Here is an 18,635-nt window from a genome sequence, read left to right on the forward strand (position 1 = left end):
GTAAACTGATTCCCACCTCAGCAGATACTGCTCCAGGGTGGGTGGGAAGAGTAGAGAAGCGTAATTGGTAATATACAATGAATACAAATGATTATAGATAGATGTTTTATACAGCATGTATTGAAATGGATACAAAATTGAAACTAGTGAAAAATAATGGATAGACAGCTGAAAAAGGGTAGCCAAACTAATAGATAACAGGTGCAATAGCCACTGGACACATGGTGAAATACAGAAAAAGTAGTGCATGAACAGTTGAAATAGCTATGGGTGTAATTGGTAAAAAAAAATAAAAAATAGCTAGCGCAAATATTGGATAGGTGGATAGATATAGTTGTTGAAATGTATAGCTAAAAGTGATGGCTAAACGTTTTAGGATAAAAATAGGCCTAAAAGAATTGGCTAAGTACCTAAAAGTCACGCAGAAACAGAAGGCTAGTTTGCCTAAAAATAGGGAAAACAGTAAAGATAACTAAAAGTATAAATGGTTGAGATATATATCTTAAAGTAATGGTGAAATTGATCAAATTATTAAAGAAATAGTGAACTTCCCTAAAAGGAAAGCCAATGCTCACGGTTTAAACTGAGCTAAAAGTGTGCTAATGGATAACTGGTTAAAAACGTTGAGTTCCTTCTACTCAAAGTAGTGATGTAAATGTGACCATTCTGTTTGACTGCAGTTATTAAATAACCCACCCTCAAGCCCCCTGTGGAGTCACCACCTCTCAGGGTCAAATAGTTGACCGTGAAAATTGCTGTACACATATGGTAGTGCAAAGCAATGTTATCTGTGTATCTGTGTATCTGACATGCTTATTCACAGTGTCAAGGTCATGTTGAATTTCATATGAAAAGAGTGAATGCTGCATGCTTTTACGGGCTGGATAGTATTGGGAGAAGAAGCAGATAAGAGGAGAGATGCATGAAATAGATCAAAATGAGTGTAGGAATCATAATGAAAACAGATGGAACAGAGTTGTCTGGTTTGGATTTATAGGGATGGATTAAAGAAGAGGAGTGCGTGTGTGTGTGTGTGTGTGTGTGTGTGTGTGTGTGTGTGTGTGTGTCTCCTCTGGGGTTGGATCATAAAGACTGACAGTCACTCCGCTCGCAGAGGTCAGTGTGACGGCCAAAATCCTCCATCACTCTCACTATCTGACGAAGAGTGAAAGGGAGCGCAGACGGCGGGAGGAGCACGGCCGCATGCTTCTTTTACCTGCCACGCTCAACTTTGATGAGGGAACTAAGGACAAAGTAGGAAGTAAGAGAGGCTGAAGGAGGTGAGGGCTTCTTTTTTTTCTTTTGTTCAGATTTAATTCACTGCTTGACGTCAACTGCTCAAAGGTATTGGTTTGAGCATCCGTCTCCTGGAAAGGTTCTATGGTGACAGCAATCTTCACTTCTTTCCCTCTGATTCAGCCATCTGTCTACCTGCCAATTATTGTGCAGATTTTCTGTCACAGCCTTTGTTCTTTAAATGTGATTAGTCCTGTAAAACTGCTTGGTCCCCCGCACCTGCTCTTTCAAACACCTCACTAATCATCTCAGGCAGTTGGGTAGAGCTGCTTCTCCTTGGAAACTAAGAGTGATCATTTGTGGAGGTGTATTTAAAGTCTGGATTATGAAAAACCTTTATTCTGATATTTCCTTGTCAGACATTCAACATACAGTGCCGACATGCTACTTATTATTTTTGAATACGTTTTGAATATGCACATCTGTCTCAATCCCTGCTATTCCTCCCCCAGCCCGAGCCCTCATTTAACCCCTGCATGATGACGTTCCTGCAGCAGATACGCTCCCCTCGCCTCTCTTTTATCCAGACCCTTGTGTCTCTCTTCACGGGTGGCCTCGCCCTCATGTCCTCCTACTGGTGCGTGGGTAGCCAGAAGGTGCCCAAGCCACTCTGTTCACTCATCAAGCAAAGCAACTGCATCCCCGTTCCTGGCCTCTCCAACAACTCCAACATCCAGTTCTCCTGGGAGACGGGGGACGACAGATTTGTCTTCCCCACCTTTCACACTGGCCTGTTCTTCATCTGCGAGGAGAACATCTACACAGACGCGTGGGGTAAGAGAGGAGAACAGGTAGAGATATGAGACAGATTCTGTTCAGCCGCGTCTAAAAGGAGGAAATGTGTCTAAAAAGCGGAAGTTGTGATGGAACTTAAATACCCGTAAATAAAACACCTAACTTATCACAAAAGAAGATCAAAAGTCAAAGCCAAAGTAGCTCAGGTTCTTTCAAACGGAAAAAAAGCTCACGTGTCACTAGTGACCCTGAAAATGATTAAGCGTGAAAATGAATAGATGAGAGAACACAGAATCTGTATGAAGAAATCTGTACAGAAGCACTGATAGACCTCAGTTATACATGCAGTTGTGTTGACAGTAAACAGTGAGTGTCGTTGTAAAGGATTTCATAAGCACGTCCCTTGTCACATATGTGCTGATCAGGTCGTGTGAAGTAGAGGATAGTCCCAAAGTGAGATGAGGATTGGCACAGAAACAGGAAGTGAATCAAACTAACTGTGGCACTCGTGTGGCAGACAATGAAGTAGGTCACAGGAGGAGAGGCAAGCCAAGGTGATGGTAGGAATTGAGGCCCCCTGTGTGTTAATTTGTACGTGTGTGTTTGTGTGTGTGTGTGTGTGTGTGTGTGTGTGTGTGTGTGTGTGTGTGTGTGTGTGTGTGTGTGTGTGTGTGTGTGTGTGTGTGTGTGTGTGTGTGTGTGTGTGTGTGTGTGTGTGTGTGTGTGTGTGTGTGTGTGTGTGTGTGTTTGGGTACATGCTTAGCCCAAAGAGGATTATCATCAGTGTGTGTTCTACTCACAGAGATTTAGACTTCAGCAGCAGGACTCAATTATGGATTAGAAACCCAGAGAGAGAAAGGTTAATAGGATTCACAAACATCGGCTTGGCTTTCACCGTCTCATTTGTGGCTGATTTGCAACTGATTTTATGGATTTACTTTGAACGATACTGAAGTTCAGCCAAAAGTTCCAACTGACTCATGTGGTCAAATATATAAATCACTTAATAGTTTGGTAATGGTTGGCAGAAGTGAAAGCAAACACCGGTCCTCCTAATCTGACATATTCCTGATGTATTAATGAAGGTACTGTGTTGTGTGGATTTACAGATATCATTGAAACATAATTTGTGCAACTTTACCATTTTGGTTCACTTTCACCAGCAGTTATTTTCTGTGAAACACTGCAGACGGATGACGTTAGCGAGTGGCTAACATACCAGGGGAACGTACCTACCCGAGTCCTATGTTCCCCTGGCCCTATGTTCCCCTGGTCCTATATTCCCCTGGTCCTATATTCCCCTGGCCCTATATTCCCCTGGTCCTATGTTCCCCTGGTCCTATGTTCCCCTGGTCCTATGTTCCCCTGGTTCTATATTCCCCTGGTCCTATATTCCCCTGGTCCTATGTTCCCCTGGTCCTATGTTCCCCTGGTTCTATATTCCCCTGGTCCTATATTCCCCTGGTCCTATATTCCCCTGGTCCTATATTCCCCTGGTCCTATGTTCCCCTGGTCCTATGTTCCCCTGGTCCTATATTCCCCTGGTCCTATATTCCCCTGGTCCTATGTTCCCCTGGTCCTATGTTCCCCTGGTCCTATATTCCCCTGGTCCTATATTCCCCTGGTCCTATGTTCCCCTGGTCCTATATTCCCCTGGTCCTATATTCCCCTGGTCCTATATTCCCCTGGTCCTATGTTCCCCTGGTCCTATATTCCCCTGGTCCTATATTCCCCTGGTCCTATGTTCCCCTGGTCCTATGTTCCCCTGGTCCTATGTTCCCCTGGTCCTATATTCCCCTGGTCCTATATTCCCCTGGCCCTATGTTCCCCTGGTTCTATATTCCCCTGGTCCTATATTCCCCTGGTCCTATATTCCCCTGGTCCTATATTCCCCTGGTCCTATGTTCCCCTGGTCCTATGTTCCCCTGGTCCTATATTCCCCTGGTCCTATATTCCCCTGGTCCTATGTTCCCCTGGTCCTATGTTCCCCTGGTCCTATATTCCCCTGGTCCTATATTCCCCTGGTCCTATGTTCCCCTGGTCCTATATTCCCCTGGTCCTATATTCCCCTGGTCCTATATTCCCCTGGTCCTATGTTCCCCTGGTCCTATATTCCCCTGGTCCTATATTCCCCTGGTCCTATGTTCCCCTGGTCCTATGTTCCCCTGGTCCTATGTTCCCCTGGTCCTATATTCCCCTGGTCCTATATTCCCCTGGCCCTATGTTCCCCTGGTTCTATATTCCCCTGGTCCTATATTCCCCTGGTCCTATGTTCCCCTGGTCCTATATTCCCCTGGTCCTATATTCCCCTGGCCCTATGTTCCCCTGGTTCTATATTCCCCTGGTCCTATATTCCCCTGGTCCTATGTTCCCCTGGTCCTATGTTCCCCTGGTCCTATATTCCCCTGGTCCTATATTCCCCTGGTCCTATATTCCCCTGGTCCTATGTTCCCCTGGTCCTATGTTCCCCTTCTCTTTTTAAATATAAATTTACATTTTAACCATTATTTTAACCTTTAGCAACCAACTCAGGTCTTCCTAAGGAGGTTTTTAAAGTGTTTTAATGACACAGAAACTCTCCTTGGGCACCGCCTTTCACGCCAAAACCTAACAAAATGCTGAATTAAATCAGCGGAGGAATAGGCAAATGGACCGGGTAACATAGGACCTGGGGAACATATAGGGATGATCCCCATACCAGCTAACATGAACACAGCTGAGCATAAAACAGCCAAAGATCCAGATATTTCCAACAGGTGGAGCAAAAACAGAGCTAAAAGGAGAGTGAATTATGGACTGACATTTACCAGGTGGGCAGACATATGACAGCAAATGAATACTAAGATTGCTTTGTTTGCTGGATGAGTAAAATAATCTCATCTCATCTCATCTCATCTCATCATCAACCGCTTATCCGGGGTCGGGTCGCGGGGGCAGCAGCTCCAGCAGGGGACCCCAAACTTCCCTTTCCCGGGCCACATTAACCAGCTCTAACTGGGGGATCCTGAGGCGTTCATAGGCCAGTGTGGAGATATAATCTCTCCACCTAGTCCAGGGTCTTCCCCGAGGCCTCCTCCCAGCTGGACGTGCCTGGAACACCTAGGGAGGCACCCAGGGGGCATCCTTACTAGATGCCCGAACCACTTCAACTGGCTCCTTTGAACGCAAAGGAGCAGCGGCTCTACTCCGAGTTCCTCACGGATGCTGAACTTCTCCCCCTCTCTCTAAGGGAGACTCCAGCCATCCTCCTGAGAAAACACATTTCAGGCGCTTGTACACGCGACCTCGTTCTTTCGGTCCTAACCCAGCTTTCATGACCATAGGTGAGGGTAGGAACGAAGATTGACCGGTAGATCGAGAGCTTTGTCCTCCGGCTGTGCGTTAAAGCAACTGCAACACCGCCCCCCGCTGCTCCGATTCTCCATCCAAACTCATGCTCCATCTAGGTAATTGCATGCTAATGTTAGCTATATCAATTTAAAAGGTGCACCACATTTTTCATGGCCACACAACATCATATTTACACGTCCACCAAATGTGGTTGCAAAAGCACAAAGCATTCAGGAGATATGACATTTTTGTAATATAAGTCCAGCCCAGAGCATTAGAACAAACTTTGCAGGACAGCCGTAGAAAAACTGTATGGAACAGCAAATATCTGAAATAATAACATTTTCCAACTTGGTCAAGAGATGTTCTGTACCAAATTTGTTGAGGATAACATGAGTGGCAAAATAAAAATGCTGGAATGTTGCTTTAGATGCAAATGGGCGTGGCCTATAAGGCTGGATTCATCTGGACCCACAGAATAGTTTTGTTTCTTACGAGCCAGAACTCAGAGTTTGTTTTTACAGTGCCACCATCTGGCCAAATTTCACCAAATCTGACACTGCACAAGTTTGGGTCCCCAGCAATACACCTGCCAAGTGTGAAGTAGATGGGATGAAGGCCTGTCAGAACTTGACTGAAGAGATATGTGACGCAGTGATCGATATTCCTCTGCTCCTCTGACATTGCTACATTGAATGATGTTTCCTCCAATGATTCACTAGACAAGGCTATTGTTTTGTTTTCTCCAGATCTCAAATGAATAATCTCATTATCACAGGAAAACGTAGGAATTATTGCCTTACCAAGGGAAAAAAAGGAGGCCATAAGTGTATTTATGTATGACCCTTTAGGGCTTCCGTAAATTAGTATAACAATATTTAGATATTTTTCTGGAATACTGTTTTGAAGCAAGTGCGTCAGAGTTAAACATTCACATACAAAATATAACTCAATTGTATATGCATGCATTATCATGGACAGAACAATAATTACATTTAATATCATTTATTTTGCTAGTGATTTATTTAGTACGGTGGCCCTGAGCGCTCAATGCACCACAACTGAAGAAACTGAAAACAAATAGAGCAGGCAGAGGAAAATGGAGAAAACTGATTCATAGCAACACAAACACAACAATTGTGAGAAAACACAACCAAATACCGAAACCCAAAAACTTACAACACAGCACAATACAATACACACAGACAAAACACAAGCAAATGAAGATGTTGACACAAACTGGTTGGTTGTGTTTTAATTTAGTGCCAAAGACGGTGCACTGATTAGTGCAGCTGTCATGTAAACACGCCGGTAAACAAGCCACAAAGAAGCTTAACTGGCTGCAGAAACAGGTTGCTGCTGTTTCTTTTCTGTTTTTAATGCTGTTGCTAGAATTGGAGGGAAAAAAAGACATTTTGGGAATGAAAAAAAAATCATGTTGAAGAGATTTTTATGTTGAATGAACAAACAATCTGCTATGAGTCTACTTCAAATCATTTAATAATGATAATACAACCAAATACAAACTGAGGAAACTGTGTGTGTGTGTGTGTGCGCGCGTGTGTGTGTGTGTGTGTGTGTGTGTGTGTGTGTGTGTGTGTGTGTGTGTGTGTGTGTGTGTGTGTGTGTGTGTCTGTGTGTGTGTGTGTGTGTGTGAGTGGGTGGGTGTGTGGGTGTGTGTGTGTGTTGGCCGACCGTAGATTTAGTGCCAAAGACGGTGCACTGATTATTGCAGCTGTCATGTAAACACACTGGTAAACAGGCCACAAAGAAGCTTAACTGTCTGCAGAAACAGGTTGTTTTTATCTTTTTCTTCTCTTTTAATAGCATTACTAGCAGTGGTGGAAGACATTTTGTAGGCCATGCAAACACTCTCACCTCAACCTGGTTATTTACACAGTAATTCGAGTGCAGTGTTCATTAAGAAGAAGAAGAATTCCTTCATTAATCCTGCAAGGGGAAATTCAATTTTTTCACTGTTATTATCATTATTCATGTTAGACACTCACACAGGCTCGAAATACACACACATGCACAAACAGGACCTGTATACATGCAATTAATGGAGAGATGTCAGAGCGAGGGGGCTGCCAATGGATCGGTGCCCCGAGCAGTTGGGGGTTCGGTGCCTTGCTCAACAGCACCTTGGCAGTGCCCAGGAGATGAACTGGCACCTCTCCATTCATGGTCCACACAGGGACCTAATAGTAGCTCCTAACTTGCTGATTTAGGAGTAATTCTTTTTTTAAAAGGTGCATTTTAGTCCTAACCTTAAGGACTCTTAGATTTCTGGTCTAAGAGTATTTCACAAAGCTTTTGAGTGCTAGATAATAATAATTAGAATAGTAATAATAATAATAATAATAATAATAATGAATGTAATAATGCATCACATTTCTATAGTGCTTTTCTAACTGCTCAAAAACGATTTGACAAGAACAACTGTATAAAACAAGAACAAAGTGCTAAAAGCAGCTCCTAAATCTGTGAAAAGTTAGCGTAAAGTAAGTAAGTCACTTCCTTTCATGCACAAGTTGGGCAAGCAGAAAAAGCTGTTCTCGTTTGCGTCTCTCACTATCATCAGGGTTCTTGTAGTCTTGTAGTCAAGCTGCACATATACATGAGTCAGCAGCCTGTATTACTCCTTGTTTCATGTTCAGTCAGTGACACTTTTTAAACTGATTTTAAACTCGTGTTTTGGCTATGGCAAAACACCTCCCTCAGTATTTGTGTCAAGAAGTCACCGACAGGGACCCCTGAACATCCCAAGAACCACGACGGCCAATTGTAGTTTCATGATACGTGACATCATTCATAGCCACGGGGGATCAGTCCACCTTCCTCTTAGTTATACCTTAGTAAAGTTAGTCTCAGCAGCTTTGTGAAGAGCTTAGAAGAGGACTCTGTGAGCTAGAAACCTTTAGCACTTTTGTGTTCCTTCTAGTTGGAAGATCAGATGTTTTGTGAATACGGGCCCTGGGTTTGGTATAAAGCTTATTGTACATTTTTGAGTTTCTAACATGTGTCTTTTGATTTCCAGAGGAGAAGTGTCGAGGGTTTCATACTGTGACTCCAGGATCTGAGAAAGGTAAACGGCTTTGTCACGTTCTCCTGTGTTTTTGTCGGCACTTGGCTCTTGGAGTACCCTCCTTCATCTGTCTTTGTGCTCAGCCTCTCCTCCTCCGTCCACAGCAATGATGTGGCTGTCTCTGTCGTTGGAGCTCATGTACGTCGGTCTGCTGGTAATCAGCTGCACACTGCTGTCTGTGCAGTTGTGTATCAGGACCTGTTGCCCCTCCACGCGACGCTGGGGCCAGCTGCTCAACGCTTTTGCTGCTGTCTTCACAGTCCTGGGAGGTACACCTATTTTTTTTTAGACAGATTATCGAATCAGACTTTGGTGGTAACATGGATTAACCACTATCACTCGGCCTCCTTTCAGTTTATTTGTTTTTCCTTCCTCTGTGTTCACAGGTCTGCTTGGGATGGTGGGTCACATGATGTACATGCAGGTGTTTCAGACCAGTGCCTCAATGGGGCCGGAAGACTTCAAGCCTCACAGCTATGGCTACTCCTGGGCTTTCTAGTGAGTCCATTAAACATACTGTACACCAAAAACACTCACACATGTGGCCGGACTGAGACTGCTCTGAGGATCCAGGCATACCCAGACTTAGCTGTTCCCTTTCAGGCTTGGACCGCAGTGCACTGGGGGTCTTGGTTTCAAAGCAGATATTTAAAACGTTTTTGTCGTTCCCATATGTGTGGTGGAATGTTTTCACGTCTTCACACTGAGTGCTGAAGTTACCTGACTAAGTTAAACACATGATATAAAAATAAGTTCTTCTTTTCTTCCTGTCCAACCTGTCCACACTCCAACTCTTCGTGTAGGATCACTTTGCTCTCTTATTTGGCCCACATGCTGTTCATTCTTTCTAGCATCACAGTCCTAATTTGACAACCACAGCTTCTGCACGTCCGGCAGCCCTGAAGGCATCACTGTGACGTTCGACAGCTCAGCCTCTTTCTTCTACAGTGTCCCATGAACATGGCCTCAGCAGATGTGATTAAACAGCTAAAAAGCTCATGGTCAAGCCAGTCAACAAAAAACACTTAACCCTCAAAAATCATGTTCTTAGAGTGTAATTCATCCCATGGTCTTTTTTCGGCACGTACATACATCGAATAAGCCATCCAGGCAGTCTTTTTTTGTGTGTATGAACTATTAATTGAGATATTCCGTAGAACCAGCCCGACGGGGCTAACAGTGATTAGCTTGGGGCAGTACGGTGAATGATTTAAAACGTCTTTTTTAACCACTAATACTGCTCAAAATAACAGCAAACCTCTGCAGCAGCATGAGAAGAGTCCCTACACATAAAAAGAAGGACTAACAACATAGTTAGTGAACCCAGACTGTATTAAAAGACTGTTTTAAAGACTTACCTACTGGCCCCTGTACCAGCTCCTCTCATAGTAAAGTCCATTCAAGTGGATTACCAAAGTCAATCCAAAAGGAAGGAGCCCATTGGTGCTTTGTTTTGTGTGTAGGGACTCTTCTCATGCTACTGCAGAGGTTTATTTTGAGCAGTATTAGTGGTTAAAAAAGACCTTTGAATGCCTTCACTGTACTGCCCCGAGCTAATCAATGTTAGCCACGTCCAGCTGTTAGCGAATCTCAAGGATTTCTCCGTTAAAAGTTGTTACATAAAAAAAACTGTCTCGATGGCTTGTTTGACGTATGCAAGTGCTGAAAAAGACCATGGGATGATTTGCGCCGGAATTACACGTTAACTAAATTAGAACCCCTGCATTATAAATAGTCTCTGGTATATATCTGGTATCAAGGCGTTTTTGGCCACAATAAATCTCTCATCCTCTTTTTCTGTCATGGAGGAATCTGTCTTCTTTCCTGCGTCAGTGATGATTCATTAGACCATGGTATGACAATCGTAGAAGTGTTCCATTTGTGTGATAATTGTATATTTGTGTCCTTTAATCAGTTGCCATTTTTTCCAGATCTTTTCAAGTCCATCACATGGTTCCGTCATAGAGGAGCTCTCTGCAAGAACCCACATAATACAGTACTCAAAGTTACTTATCTCTTAGTTATATAGAGCCTGCTGCAGGGTCTACCAGCAAACACAGATACCATTAGACTAAAGTTGTAGTTGTTAAGGAATGGTGTTTTTCTGCTCTGATAATTCATAAATGCTCTTATATTATAAGACATTAACTTAAAACTATAATCAGAATACATTATATACCAGGGCCCATATTCATAAACCATTTGCTCTTACCATTAGGAGGACTCTTAAATCCACTCAGTCACCAGAGTAAAATGTTGGCATTGTCCATTATTGTCCATAATATAAGTCTGTTCCACTTCTGGCAGCTTGTTAACAGTTAGCAGGTATCATGTAAATATCTTGTAATTATTAGACTACAAGAATTATGATGATAGTGAGAGACTTTTACTTCTTCCCCAACTTGTGCATGAAAAGAAGGACATTATTAAAGGAATATTCAGTGGGAGGGAGTGGGGATAGCTGTAAAAGACAAAACAGAAGCGTGGGAAAATATATGTCTGGAAATGAATGTGTCTTTCCCACTTTAGGCAAAGCAGGAGCTGCTTTTAGCACGAAAAGACTCACACTGTGAAATACTCTAAAGGAGGAGTCCCTAAAATTAGGATTCACGTCTATTTTTTAAAAAGAGCTACTCCTAAATGAGTACGGTAGGAGCTACTTTTAACCTTCAGATGTTTCGTGAATACAGGCCCAGGAAAGCTGCACACAAATGCTTTTCGTCTTGGCGCTGTAAAAAACAGAAGAGCAACTTCTGTATTACAACCGTTCCTCTGGAACTCTGTTCTGGTAACAATGCACCTTTGTCTGCTTTGCACACGCAAATCAGATACTGGGGACAAATTTATTTCAAAGTATCAAAGTAAATTGGCAATCTGAATGTCCACCTTCCATATCTGACTGGCTAGTGCAGTATGTCTATGTAAAGCTTTACATGTATAGATACTGTATGTGTGTTTGTGTGTGTAGGGAGGGGTTTGAGTGTTTTGGCTGTTTGAAAAAGAAGACGATCCTGCTCTTCCAGTTTTCCAAGTGTGGTTTTTACCCTGAAGTCAAAGCCTGAACGGATTCAGTATATATTGGTTACAGGCTTTCCTGCACAGGTATGTCATCACACACACACAAAAGCAAACCGCATGCTCCTGATCCCCTTCCTGCTTGTCTATGTCTCCATCAGTGTGGCCTGGTTTGCCTTCACTGTCTGCATGTCAGCTGGTGTCTCCACTCTCAACAACTACACCAAGAATGTCCTGATGGTGGGACCCAGACGTTTCTCCAGCCTGAACGCCTGCAGCTTTAACTTTGTGGGGCTCCTGCCACCTTATTACACCCCCGGGAACCCAGCAATCACCATGGCCTGCCCCCCGTCTCCCCCCCGGATCTCCCCCTTGTCTCCCTACTACGAGCCCCCGGCAGCAGCACTGCCAGCCTCCACTCCGCTCACGCACTCCCGCTCCCTACCTCTCCCCCACTCTGACTCCTTCCCTCCTCCCCCCTCCCACCCTGCGTCTGTATCCCCATTCCACCGCCTCTCCCTCCAGTCTCTTTCTCCATCACCATCCCCGTCTGTCTCCATCCACCTGACCCTGCCAGGACACCGGGAGAACCATTACGGGCTGGAGGAGGACTACAGCCCACTTTGAACTATACTGCATACATCCAGACTGGGGACCTGTGTCTTGTCAGCAATGCTGTTACTAAATTTACTATTTGCAATTGTCATAGTTTAAACAGGAGACAACTTGTTGCTGTTGAATAAATGTAATCATCGTGCTGCTGGTCGTGTGAAACATTTCACTTTTTGTCTCCAAAATGAAAAACAATCCTTTTAATTAATATAGCAAGAAACAAAAAATAACTTCAATAATTGGTTGAAAATCAAGTTTTATTGTTTGTAAAAATTATTGTCATTTCATCCATAATGAAGAAAATGCAAGCAGAAATAAAACAGCATTAGACATACTATGGGAAAAAACAAACATATTTACATATATCTCACGCTTTAAGAGTCAAGGCAGTCCGTCACACTGATGGGAAACAACGCAGAGGTTACTGCTGTCTGTTTGGATTAACAGTCCGACATTTGGTGGATTTAGGTTAAATGGCATGTTTCAGACATACTAGTTTAGTGGATATTGTTGCAACTTTGGGGTTCATTGCTCTGACCTATTTTGTTTTTAAAACAATAATGTATCGTAAGAGTTTGTATGTGATTTGGCACTACACTTCCACACCACTTTGATGTCCTCCTTAACACAATTACCAGACAAACTCTGTTGTATTAGTTTGCTGATTCTATATTATATATCGGCACATCATGGGATCATTAGATTACACACGTTTTGGGTTTTAATGACACTTAAGACTTCCTACAGGCACAGCTTTGTCGATCCATGCCGTCATCTCATAGATGCACTTTAATAAGTGGCGGGTTATATGAAGTAAGACCAGAGCAGATAAATGAAATAAAAATGATGAACTAACAATTTAATAAGGTTGTTCTCACGATACCAGAATTTAAACTTTGATACAATACTACTACAAAAAAATAATACGTCTTCCAATACAAGATCTGCTTTTTTTTAATACTTCCGTTACTATGGAATGTGGATAGTGTATCTTTTTAAAACATGGTATCGAAAAGCATCAACCACCTTACAATAAAATAGCGAGAAAAAAACAACACAAAATCACAAATTCGCCCCCTTTTTATCCAACACTCATATCCATATATAAATGTACATTACAAACAAAAGACCACAGATTTTACTGTTCAACCTGCTTTGTTACAAGCTGGAAATATCGATAGATCTTAATTTATCACATCATCTTATATCTTAAGGCAAATTTTGTTCAGTTAACGACAAAAAATACTTAATCCTTAGATGCCTTAGAAATCCAGCCCAAACTGTGGGTTGAAAATAAACTCAAATACAAATGTGCTTGATTGAGCTTGCATTTTATTGCAGAAAACACCCTGATGATCAGACAGCAGACTCAATAAAACACCTGTATGTATTTGAGAGGATCAACGGATCGGATAAATCTGTAGCTGAATATACGCTAGCAGCTCAAATCTGAATTCTAAAACAAATATAAACACTGTTTACACCATCTGTGACTAAAACCAGATTTCAGCTGAAAGAGTCGATCCAGCCAGAGGTTTGGGGCTGGTTGGAGCTTGCTCTAGTGTCCTTCTCACGCAGTCTTCTTACGTAGCACAAAGTAAATGATGGAGGAGATGAATGTGAGAGCGAAAGAGATCCACGCCAGGATGAAGCAGTGACCGTAATAACCGAACTTCTCATCAATGTGGAAGCGGTCTGTGTAGATGGAGGCTGCGATCATGATGCACAGGCCTGAAGAGTAGAGAGAAATAAAGAGTAGTGAGGATAGAGAGAGGAAGAAATCAGCCAAAACAGGAAAGAGAAAAAAAAGCAAAGATACTCACACGCAAGAAGCTGAAAGATGCCTGAGATGGTGAACCTCTGTCCTTTCGGGAGGGTGAAGAGCTGAGCCACAAACACGAAGATACCCAGGATGGAGAATATACAAGCTAGCACTGAGCTGGCCTGCACTGCCTGGAGGTAATCTGCAGGGGGGGACAGAGAGAGCAACACAATCAAGATAAAGGGTGTGTGTGTGTGTGTGTGTGTGTGTGTGTGTGTGGGCGTGCGTGTGCAACTTCCTGGTTGATCCAATAAGGAAGTGCCAAAAAACTGCAGTTCTCAGAGTGTCCACTAGGGTCGTTTGCACAATAGAGCAGTTTCTCAATGACCCCCATGTTAAACAGGCTACAAAAAAACATTCTAGTGTGTACGTTTAGGTCATATCTCCATGACTTTACTCCATAAATGCACTGTATTTACAACTAATTTGTATGTTACAACCATTAACTGTATATTATAGAACAAATTAAAAGTGATGGGTGTGCGAGTGTCACAATGTGTTAGCTTTGTTATGCTAATTAAATAGCAGCACTTGACTTGCAGTACAGCCTGCTATCTATGGCACACACTAGATGCTAATGTGAAGCACAGATCTGGACTGTGAGGGTCTGTGTTTTACAGTCTTATGAGCGTGGTACTGTGTTGAATATCAGTTTAAATAATAGACCATAAATGCTGCCTGTACCCCACTCCCAGAGCCGGTGTATTCTCCACTAAAGACTGACACGGGAGTCGATTTTCACTCCCGTCCTGTCCCTAAAAAAAAATCCTGCTACCGTCTTTCCATTACAAAATTAAAGAAACATATTCCCGTTCAATCCCAGTCACGAAAACAATCTCAACATCGCCTTGCTCCTGGCAGCTGTGCTAATGTTCAATGCCCTTTTTGGTGAGAGGAAATAAGGCCAAATCTGACAAGATGGCGGCGCCCATAGGCAAGGACGATTGGATCAACTTAGTAGAGGCTTTATCCATTTTATATACTATTATAAAACCATGTAACTACATACAATGTTTTAGAGGTCCAAAGTTACAAAACATTATTATTTATGAGGTCCAGGAGATAAACACAAGTCATTAGTTTCAATTTTTCTACAAAATGTGATCCATATTGTTGATATATAGTGACATAGTTTCGAGCTATACGGGTTTTTAATTTTAAAACAATAATCATTTGGATAACAGAAAACCCATTGTAACAAATAGCACTGTAAAATGAGTTTGCAGCTACGTGTATCACTCTATATTGAATGTGTTGCTCTGCACCAATCGTGGTTGAGCAACATTTAATCCAAAAGTGATGACAGCTGTCAATCAAATCTGAACAAACTACACCCACACAGGCCTGATGAAGCAGCATTAAACTCTTAAAAAATCGCACCATGTGGTCGTTTGGGCATGACTATTTAATGTTTAACGTGTGGCAGAAAATCAGTGGAATTTGTTTATTTATTGAGAAGTGAATATGACTTTGAGTGTTAAAGTGCTGCACACATGGAAACAAGTTCTCCTCACTTTGCTGCTTTGCTGCAGCACGGGCAGTGTGTGTGGCTTACCCTGTGGGTAGTGTGAACCGTCAGGAAGATCGGTGTAGTTCCATGCTCCGTTTTGATATATCCACCGGGCCCACACATCAGTGGACATCAGTGGAGTGTCAGTCATCCACCAGGCCTGAGGGAAAAGGCAGAGGGATGTTAATGAATGAATGTGAGGAGAGAAAGAGAGAGAGAATGGGGAATATTCAAAGCATGAGTGCGTGTAAACATAGCTGAAGAGCCAGAGTGTGTGTTCACCCTGTGATCTGACATGTATTTGGGGGCAGCTGCAGACAAAGGGACAATCAGAGAGAGGAATGCACATCCGCCTGTCACTGTGGCATTCCACAGGTCTCACTCCAGTATGCAACACTCACACACACCTGACATGTTTACATATGTATGTTCACTGTCTGACTGACACCTTGCCTGCAGTGTAAATGCACACACACATACACACAGATGTATTCAGTGGCACTGGGTGACGACACCGTGGCAGGCCCATCCGTCACCCAGAAATGTCAAATATGTGGCCCTGAGAAGGACAGCGGACCAGATACAAGGAAGGAATGAAGGCCTTGAGCGATGACCGAGGGGCGAGCAGCCAATCACTCAGGAGTCTTGACTCTTGGCCGTCTGTCAGCATCCGAGGAAAAGCAAATAACTCTTCAGCTCTGTCATTTTAACATCCAGGAAGTTTGGGATTATGCAGGGACAATTATGCCTCGAGGCTGTGAGATGTCTATGCAGTGCTGCACTGCACAGGTGTGTGGAACTAAAGCTCCAACAATCAAAACAGCTAAATGCACTTACATTGTCAATGGTGGCCACCAGGAGGAGGATGATGCCTAAGACGTGAAGGACAAAGATGCCAGCGAGAAGAATCAGCATGATGACGGTGCTAAAGAGAGAGAGAGAGAGAGAGAGAGAGAGAGACAGAGAAAGAGAGAGAGAGAGAAAGAAAGAGAGAGAGGTACAAGAGGAAACTTGTTACACCACTTTCCACCTTTTAATATGCAGGATGAATATAACTGGAGGGCTAACACATACACAACCTAATAAAAAAAACACACACACACACACCCAGCACATTGGCAGCTACTGTGAGCAGGGAAAATCAAATATGGCAAAAAAAAAAAACAAAGGCTCCACACTTCCTGCTCGGTTTCAGAAAGGCAGCGCTTAATGACAGCTCCAAGCACACACACACACACACACACACACACACACACGCACACACATAATCTTCATAAACACACTCAGCGCAGCAAAGCAAGGACAAAACCTGGCACCCGCTTAGGGTGTGGCTTCACAACTTCTAATTACTTTGAGTTACAGCTAACGCACTCACAGTGAAATGCCTGAAAATAGACGGCGAGATAATGTTCCTATGGAGAATCAGAGACAAATGCAGAGGTGTTGATGTACATGTGCACACAGAGATCCGAAAACCGAACCAGTTGGGCAAACAGATACTGTTAGAATAGAGAGAGAGGGTATTAAGGAGGGAAGTTCATGGCGGGTAGATGAGTTTGGACTTGTCGTGTGTTTTCAAGAACCCCGCCACTCCTTAAAATAACTGTAGAGTATACCTGCTAGGCTAGCAGCCTAGCTGGCCCACGCCCGATCCCCCTAGTTTGAATTACAACACACTCTTGCACACTGTAGTCCAAAAAGATGTTTAAAATATATCCTCTCCACTGTGTTTAGCTCTCTTTACTGAAAAACCATTGCAGAATGTTTTTTCTTCCCTGGTCCCTCCACAGGTGGCTCTGCCCTGAGTTAGCACAGATTTGATCACTTTTTTTGTTACACTCTTACTCATGTGTGAACTATCTGCGGCTGAATCCAGTACCAAGGCCGCACTGGGTGTGAACAGAGGAAGAGGCACATCTGGAATGTGCTGGTTCTCTGCACGGTAAAGGAGTGGTCAAGGGCTGGGTCAACACACACACACACACACACAGACACACACACTCACACACAGTCGTCAGCTCACTCACACGCAACCAAACACAGACCGAGGGCGCGCTGGAACATATGTGATCACGCCTGACGCATCTCTACAAATATTTCCCACTGTTCATTTGCTTCAAACTGCAAGATCAAGTTTTTTAGAATTAGAATTTCTGCCTGAAGCGCTGAGGGCTTAAATGCAGACTTGCGTTGTCAAACTTTAATGAACAACTTCTGGATGGAAAAAATAACAAGTGAAGGCTCAGCAGTTTCTTTAATATAAAACACACTTGTGGAATACTTTGATCAGACGTCTTCCAAATTCTTGCCTGAAAACAAGACGTGTCAACTGTTGCTGCTGGCTGTGGCATATTTTCCATTCGCAAAATGGCTGAGGCTGGGTTTTTAAATGCCCAAAATCCAAAAAGCAAGCAGGAAAGCAGTCCTGTGCCCTTAAAAAAACACATTTACATTCAAACTAGCCACTTTAGCACTGCGACAGGAACTGAACACATCTGGAAAGCTACCTCACCTAGCCAGTAATGAGGGAGCTACTGCAATTCAATAGCAAAGTTACCTGTGAAGGTGAACAGGCATGTGGGAGTTACACGCGCGCACACACACACAAACACATACCCACGCACACACGCACACACACACGAACACACACACACACACACACACACACACACACACACCTGCCTTCCCTCTGTTCCTCATCAGCATTTGTTTTACTTCGTTTATAAAAATGGAAAGTATTGAAACAATCATGCAGAGCTGCTATTGACACATCAGTTTTGTTATTCTGAAGCATCTGTAGAAAAGTCAGACAAACAGAGGGATTGAAAAAGCATAAGAATCTTTTTTGACTTACTGTTTGAAGGCTGTGTGTCTCTTCAAGTCTAATTCCTCCTGCTCTCAAGGACACTGATTTCAGACTCGGAGTCTAAGTGCACTAAATGCACAAACACTAGTAGCTACCCGTCCGCCCACTTTTACCCAGCCCTCTTTTGAAGTCCACACCCCAGACAAGCCTCTGGCTTGCTTGATCACATAATCTCTGCCTCTCTTCCCCCCTCCCACTATACTCTGTGCTCCCTGTCCCACCCATCTTTCTTTCTCTCTACTTTACACACATGCAAAAGCTCAATCCAGCCACTATTTCCACAACTTTTGTAGGCAGGCAATAGATATTTTCCTTTTGTTGGGTGTCTCATGTCTTTGTCACTCAGCTGGTGGTGGTGGAG

At 43.3% G+C, this 18,635-nt stretch overlaps 2 protein-coding genes across 2 annotated transcripts; one reads left to right on the forward strand and one right to left on the reverse strand.

The window, feature by feature from the left end:
• Window positions 1-1,162: 1,162 nt before the first annotated feature.
• Window positions 1,163-12,091, forward strand: gsg1 (germ cell associated 1; the record flags this gene model as incomplete). Its single annotated transcript, XM_083931791.1, has 6 exons — window positions 1,163-1,280; window positions 1,749-2,070; window positions 8,402-8,449; window positions 8,554-8,718; window positions 8,836-8,947; window positions 11,626-12,091. The coding sequence occupies exons 2-6, from the start codon at window positions 1,773-1,775 to the stop codon at window positions 12,089-12,091; spliced, it is 1,089 nt and encodes a 362-aa protein (XP_083787917.1). The 5' UTR covers window positions 1,163-1,280; window positions 1,749-1,772.
• A 223-nt stretch (window positions 12,092-12,314) lies between these two features.
• LOC310960401 (epithelial membrane protein 1) lies at window positions 12,315-18,401 on the reverse strand. Its single transcript, XM_083932100.1, has 5 exons — window positions 18,263-18,401; window positions 16,246-16,333; window positions 15,454-15,568; window positions 13,900-14,040; window positions 12,315-13,807 (listed from the first exon to the last, which is right to left on the reverse strand). Exons 2-5 carry the CDS (start codon window positions 16,321-16,323, stop codon window positions 13,647-13,649), a joined length of 495 nt encoding a protein of 164 aa, XP_083788226.1. The 5' UTR covers window positions 16,324-16,333; window positions 18,263-18,401; the 3' UTR covers window positions 12,315-13,646.
• Between the last annotated feature and the right edge of the window lie 234 nt (window positions 18,402-18,635).

This window comes from Echiichthys vipera (assembly GCF_963691815.1).
Source record: "Echiichthys vipera genome assembly, chromosome: 17".
NCBI lineage: Eukaryota > Metazoa > Chordata > Actinopteri > Perciformes > Trachinidae > Echiichthys > Echiichthys vipera.

Bases quoted from the DNA above. Each gene is read 5' to 3' on its own strand.
- LOC310960401 (XM_083932100.1), bottom strand. From the start codon at position 16,323: ATGCTGATTCTTCTCGCTGGCATCTTTGTCCTTCACGTCTTAGGCATC. The intron at 15,569-16,245 runs GTAAGTGCATTT...CTTTTCCCTCAG, and splicing joins TGGTGGCCACCATTGACAAT to GCCTGGTGGATGACTGACAC. The intron at 13,808-13,899 runs GTGAGTATCTTT...TCTACTCTTCAG, and splicing joins CATCTTTCAGCTTCTTGCGT to GCCTGTGCATCATGATCGCA.